The following is a 6,867-nucleotide window of genomic DNA, read 5'->3' as shown; positions in this document are numbered from 1 at the left end:
TATGAATGTACAGTGACATAATTGGAGCCTTGGCCGGGCGTTGCTGCTCCTTAGTACCGTGCGGTGTACTTCGGTCTAATCCAATTCGATGTGGATGTGAGGTGTGTGTGCTAGGGACCACAGTGGTGTGCATGCATGCATTCTCATTGTGCCATGATTAATGTGTGTGTTTACTGTGCAAAGATGCCTTCTGCGAGGCGTCTCCTGGCTGCTCTTCCCTCAGAAGACGGGGTACCCTCGGTTAGGGGGGGAATGTCTGGTTCGGGGGTCAGGTCCTCACGTATGTCAATCTCCAGGCCCCTTCTCACTGCGAAGTTGTGCAGAATACAACATGCACCGATGATCTGGCACACAAAGTTTGGGGAATACAACAGGATACCCCCAGACTTATCCAGGCATCGGAAACGGGACTTCAGGAGGCCAAAGGTGCGCTCCACCACTGCACGGGTACGTATGTGTGCAGCATTGTATCTTTCCTCTCCTGGGGTTTGGGGGTTCCGGAATGGAGTCATGAGATGTGGTCCAAGTGCATATGCAGAGTCACCTGGAAGGGAAAAGACAGGAGGATGTTAGTCGTGCATGTGCCCCTCATGATGTCTGAATCATGGGGGGGGACAGTCATGCCTGACACCCATGTCACTCACCAACCAGCCAGCTGTCCCCATACATGTTCTGTTCAAATTCTCTTGGGATGTTGCTTTGACTGTATATGTAGCTGTCATGGCTGGACCCTGGGTGTTTGGCACGGACATGTCATATGAGGTATTGGGCATCGGCTATCACCTGTACATTTATGGAATGCCAATGCTTCCGATTGCGGTACATGTGCTCTGTCTCACGGGGGGGGGGGGGGCTGTAGTGCCACATGTGTGCAATCAATGGCCCCCACGGTGCGTGGGAATCTGGCAATTCTATAGAAATCTGTCATTGTCTTCAGCCGCAGGTCCTCCTGGGTGGGTTTGATGATTTGGTTGGCCATGCGTCTCAGGATTGCGGGGACAACCTGGTGCACACATCTGCTAATTTGTGCGCTGAAAAGAGCCAGTGGCAAGGAAATGGAGTGTTGCTATGACCTTGACCAGTGGCTCCAGTGCATGTGAGCAGTGTGTTGGGCTGGTGATGTCATCCTGCAGGGTTGTGGTTAATTCCATGATGACTTCAGGGCTGAATCTGAAGGTGCGATACACCTCAGAAGCAGGCATGCCAAAGACATCTAGGCGTGTGCGGTATATCCTCTCCTGTGCCCTCCTCCTCCTCCTCCGTTCCCTCCTCCTTCTGCGTGCCTCTAAAGTCACTAGTATAGCTATGAGCATGGATGCCCCTGCCATGTTGGCATACAGATTGTTGTCCTGCAAGTGTGTGTGCTCAGCTCGTCCCTAATGGTGTTGCTTTAGCTGACCTGCACACGTCTGGTGCAAAGTTTAGACAGCTTTTATAAGATGTAACTTTCCGCCGGGAAAACAGCAGATGCACACAGGGCGTAGCCTGCGCTGCACAAGCATACTTTTGTGGATCGCTGTATCTCCCTCATTTGCATCTTTGACTAGCAAAACAATGGTGCGTCTAGCGTATTTTGCGCTCCAAGATGCGCCGGTGTAATCGTTTTACGTCGGACGGAAAAAAATGGTCTTCAGGCGTATCTCGTTTTGAGGATACGGCGCAGATACGCACGGCACATTTTTCAATTACGCCGCGCATCTCTAGATATGCCGGCGTAAGTGCTTTGTGAATCTGGCCCGAAGTTCATTGTAAGATAGTGGCATTTAATGCCAAAATACAAAATAAACTGAACACCCGTTGGATCACAGGAACACTTTTTGTAAAACATATTAGCTTGTTTTATCATATATGTGATGCTAATTTTTTGTTTTTTTCTTATTGAATTTAAGATAAATAAAATAAATTAGGTTGCACTAATGTATTACTTAGAAAAATCAAGAACTTGATTTTGTTTCTGGTTTCCTGTTTTCTTTTTCAGAAATACAGATTTCTACATATTTTATATATGCAGCATATCTATTTCCCTAGATAGTATAACTTAGACTTTTTTAGGAATTCTCTAGATGTGATTGCAATGATTTCTCACAATCAAACCACATTCATACTTGTTGGCTTCACCTTTAGCCCTTGGGTACAAAATGGTGTGTTTTTACTTTTTCTACTACTTTATTCTATATCATTAACTGGAAACATGTCAATAATTGCAGCCATCTGGCTCGACAGACGTCTGCATATTCCCATGTATTTTTTCCTCACCAGCTTGGCTTTCTTGGACATTTGGTTTATATCATCCACAGTGCCCAAACTGCTCACTATCTTGGCTTCCAGTAACAGGAAGATTTCTTTACCTGGATGCTTTCTACAACTTTATTTTTATGTTTCTCTTGGAACTATAGAATTTTATCTTTTGGCAGTCATGTCAGTAGACCGGTATGTTGCAATCTGTCACCCACTGAGGTATCATTCAATCATCTCTCGTAGTGTCTGTCTTTGGTTGGTATTAGTGTCATGGATATTTGGCTTTCTTACCTTTATCTACCCCACAGTTCTACTGTTTGGTCTGTCTTTTTGTGGACCATATGAAATCAATCATTTTTTCTGTGACAGCTCAGCAGTGGTGGAGATCAGTTGCTCAGATATAAACCAGTTTGATATGGTTTTTACCAGTTTTGCTTCAGCTGTAATTTTGGGCTCATTCATCCTTACTTTGATTTCCTACTGTAATATTCTTATCACTGTCCTAATGATACCCTCAGCCAGTGGGAAAATCAAAGCTTTCTCCACTTGTACTTCTCATTTCACAGTGGTCTCATTAGTCTATGGTAGTGCCATCTTTATATATGTACGTCCAGTGGAAAGTTCTTCTCCGGACCTTAATAAAATTGTAGCACTTCTCAACAGTGTCCTGACACCAGTGCTCAATCCATTTATATACAGCCTGAGGAATAAGCAGGTCCAACAAGTTTTCAGGGATTTAGAGAAAGGTTTGCTTTTGAAAAAGTAAATTATAATTTGTGAAGCTACGAATCAAGGCATTCTTTTTTATTATGCCATCACCTAAAGTCTCTTTCATGGGTTGCCCACATTACAAAACTCTGTTATGAAAACTGAACTTCAGGTAGATGTTTCTAAATTACCAATGGAGGCAATTATGTATTAATCATTATTTGTATTGTAAATACAACTATTATAAATACCTGTGTTATGTGCAATGATTACCACTAGGGTCCTGTGTCGAGCAACTGCCCTGCTGTTTTGTAAACACAAGAGGTTGCTTGGTCAGCAAGGGTGCTATTCATAGAACATTTCGCATTTTTTCCACAGAGAGCCAGAACGGGGATCTGTGTATGTAAACAAACAGATCCCCGTTCTGACAGGGGAGTAGTCAAACTAAAGATCTCTGCCATTACTAGTAAAAAATAAATAAATAATAAAAATGCCATAAATCTATCCCCTATATTGTAGACGCTATAACTTTTGCACAAACCAATCAATATAAGCTTATTGCATTTTTTTTTACCAAAAATATGTAGAAGAATACATATTGCCATAAACTGATGAAGAAATGTTTTTGGGGGGGCGATATTTATTATCGCAAAAAGTTAAAAATATTGTATGTTTTTCATTATCGCTCTTTTTTTTGTTTATATCACAAAAAATTAAAACTGCAAAGATGATCAAATACCACCAAAAGAAAGCTCTATTTGTGGGAAATTAGGACATACATTTTTTTGGGAACAACATTGCACGAGCAATTGTCAGTTAAAGCGACGCAGTGCCGTATCGCAAAAAACGGCTCAGTCATTAAGGGGGCAGATCCTTCTGGTCCTTAAATGGTTAAAATGTTGACTTTGTTTCCCTTTCTGTATACCTCTGGACATTTGTAGCTAATTTTGACAATAGAACTCTGGAGGTAAGGAGGTGTTGAGAGAAATCAGAACCCTCTTCGTAATTCAGGAAATGTTTGTATGAAGACTGAAGAAGGGACCCAAGTTATCACAAAAGCTTGCATCTTTAAAAACTTAAATTAGCCAATAAAAGATATTATTACATTCCAAACTTTCTGCATAGTTCAGGAAATGCGAAACTATCTTTCTTTGCTCCTTGTTGGTGGTTTTAGGCTTCATGTACACAGCCATCCCTGAATGGTGCCTTGGCTGTGCAGCATACATTTTATGTCATGATTCTTTGCCTGGGAGTCACAAGTGCATTAAACAGCCCACAACCAACAGCCTGTCCATTGATAGTCCCAAGACCCTATATAGTGCATAAGCAAAGATGGTTCTGTCCTGGGAAAAAAAAGAAGATAACAGCATTGTCAGGGGAAGTACTGTAACCTCTGTGAAAGGTAATACATACCTGAAAGTACAGTATCTCACAAAAGTGAGTACACCCCTCACATTTTTGTAAATATTTTATTCTATCTTTTCATGTGACAACACTGAAGAAATGACACTTTGCTACAATGTAAAGTAGTGAGTGTACAGCTTGTATAACAGTGTAAATTTGCTGTCCCCTCAAAATACCTCAACACACAGCCATTAATGTCTAAACCGCTGGCAACAAAAGTGAGTACAACCCTAAGTGAAAATTTCCAAATTAGACCCAATTAGCCATTTTCCCTCCCAGTGTCATGTGACTTGTTAGTGTTACAAGGTCTCAGCGGTTCCACTCAGAACAGGCCTCGCCATAGTCGACCAAAGAAGTTGAATGCACGTGCACAGCGTCATATCCAGAGGTTTTCTTTGGGAAATAGACGTATGAGTGCTGCCAGCATACCTGTAGCCAGGGCCGCTGATAGGGCAGTACAGCCAGCCCTGGTGTACGGGGCCCGGCCCTATCAGCTGCATAGAGGGGCCCGGCCAGCATTACAGCTCATTGCTGCATTAAATAAAAAAAATAAAAATAAAGCTTGTTAAACTTCTCCTCCGCTCCTACTTGTTTTATGGAGCGGGGTTATACCATTTTCCTGGGCCCAATCAGCTCAACAGAGGGGCCCAGGTGCGCGCAGAGAAGGGACTAGTTCTTCAATTTCGGGAGCGGATGTATATGCAGGCCCCTCACTACACACTCAATTAGTTCCGGCCGGCGGAGTGATATTAGATTCTGTTCTCAGGTGCTGAGATGCAAGGAGGCTGACATGAAGGAGAGCCTGGCTGCAGTGGACACAGTGAGTAAAGAATAAAGCATAGAGTCCTCACTGTGTCCTTAGAATAGAACTCAGCAGGTTATCATTAGCATTACAATAGTCTTCACAGGCAGCACAGTTAGGTAAGTAGGGGCTCTATCCTGGCTCTGTGTCTCATGGCTGCTGACTTTGTTATGGCTGTGCTGTGTTACAGTCTGTTATATACAGTACAGCCATAAGTTAACAAAGTCAGCAAACAGCCATGTCACATAAAGCCATGATAGAGCCCCTGCTTACTGTGCTGCCTGTGATGATGATTGTAATGCTACATCAGTTGGGGGGAGCAGTAAACGTTCAGTGGAGCTGCATTTTACCCCCATCACTGCAGCAATGATCGGATATAATTTTTTAGCCCCAGTGATTCGGCAGAAAGTAAAAAAGAGGATCTGTCATGGCTCTGCTATCACGAGGGATGTTATTCATTTCTTGTGAAAGCAAAAAAAAATAAAAAATTAAACCTACAATGTAATTTTATTAACAAAATGCTTACGCGCAATTGTGAACGCACATGTTGGCCCCCGCACGCACGTGTAAGCAGCAACAAACCTGCATTCTGTTTTATAATGGGGTTAGGGGTGGGGTCAAAGGTGTGGTCAAAGGGGGCCCCGTCAGGTAGGCTGTACGGGGCCCCATCATTTCTAACAGCAGCCCTGCCTGTAGCTGCAGAGGTTGAAGGGGTGGGGGGGGGGGTCAGGCTTTCAGTGCTCAGACCATACACCCCACGCTGCATCAAATTCGTCTGCAGGGCTGTCGTTCCAGAAGGAAGCCTCTTCTAAAGAAAGAAATCAAACAGTTTGCTGAAGACAAGCATACTAAGGACATGGATTACTAGAACCATGTTCTGTGGTCTGATGAGCCCAAGATAAACTTGTTTGGTTCAGATGGTGGCAAGCGTGTGTGGCTGCAACCAGGTGAGGAGTACAAGGACAAGTAAAAAAGTGAAAAAACTGCGCTAAATAACAACTGTTCCTATAAACAAAACGTAAGCAGCAATTTTGTGCAGCACAATTCACAATCAACATAAGAAAAATAATAAAATTGCGCTAATCATATAAAAGTCTGTATATGTGACCAAATTAGTTATTTTAAAGAAAGTCTACACTTAAAGTGAATAATTCCATGATAGTGTCCACCATACATCACCAACAATATCACAGTGAATCCACCACCAGCTGGCTCCAGATAGTGTAAAATCCTTAGGTTTATTAAATGAAAGTTCTCTCTCACAGCAATAAAAAGCCTGAAGTTTGGCGTATCAGCTGGCATATACCAAACAACCTGTCTGTCGGGACACGGAAAAAGGTGGTGACGTTAGCACATCGCTCCGCCCTGCACGTGTCGTTGCAACTGACATTGTCCTGGGGCACGGGCGGTGTACTGCGTCACCACCTTATATGCAAAAACAACCAAGCCTCGTTTTGAGCCTCAGTCATTAAAATCAATAGTGCACGTTCAGATCCAAAATCTGTATATAATCTTTGAAAGCGACATAAGTGTTAGCTAAAATGCCATGTACTTTCCCTCCCAAACCAACGGTATGGGATAAGATTTTATAAATAAGATAACATACCAACTAAGACATTTGCTGCTATATATACCGGATTCCCTTTTCAAAATTTATGGACCTAGCAGTCCGAGTTACAAATCCGATTGGTGATGCAGTACACTGCCCGTGCCCC

The 6,867-nt window shown here is 43.0% G+C and overlaps 1 protein-coding gene across 1 annotated transcript; it reads left to right on the top strand.

The window, feature by feature from the left end:
• The first annotated feature begins 2,060 nt into the window (after positions 1–2,060).
• Positions 2,061–3,076, top strand: LOC120924887 (olfactory receptor 49-like). The gene has a single exon (XM_040335866.1). The coding sequence runs from the start codon at positions 2,075–2,077 to the stop codon at positions 3,002–3,004; it is 930 nt and encodes a 309-aa protein (XP_040191800.1). The 5' UTR covers positions 2,061–2,074; the 3' UTR covers positions 3,005–3,076.
• Positions 3,077–6,867: the final 3,791 nt, after the last annotated feature.

Source organism: Rana temporaria, chromosome 1 (genome assembly GCF_905171775.1).
Source record: "Rana temporaria chromosome 1, aRanTem1.1, whole genome shotgun sequence".
Classification (NCBI taxonomy): Eukaryota; Metazoa; Chordata; class Amphibia; order Anura; family Ranidae; genus Rana; species Rana temporaria.
This window is presented reverse-complemented; position numbering and strand designations above follow the sequence as displayed.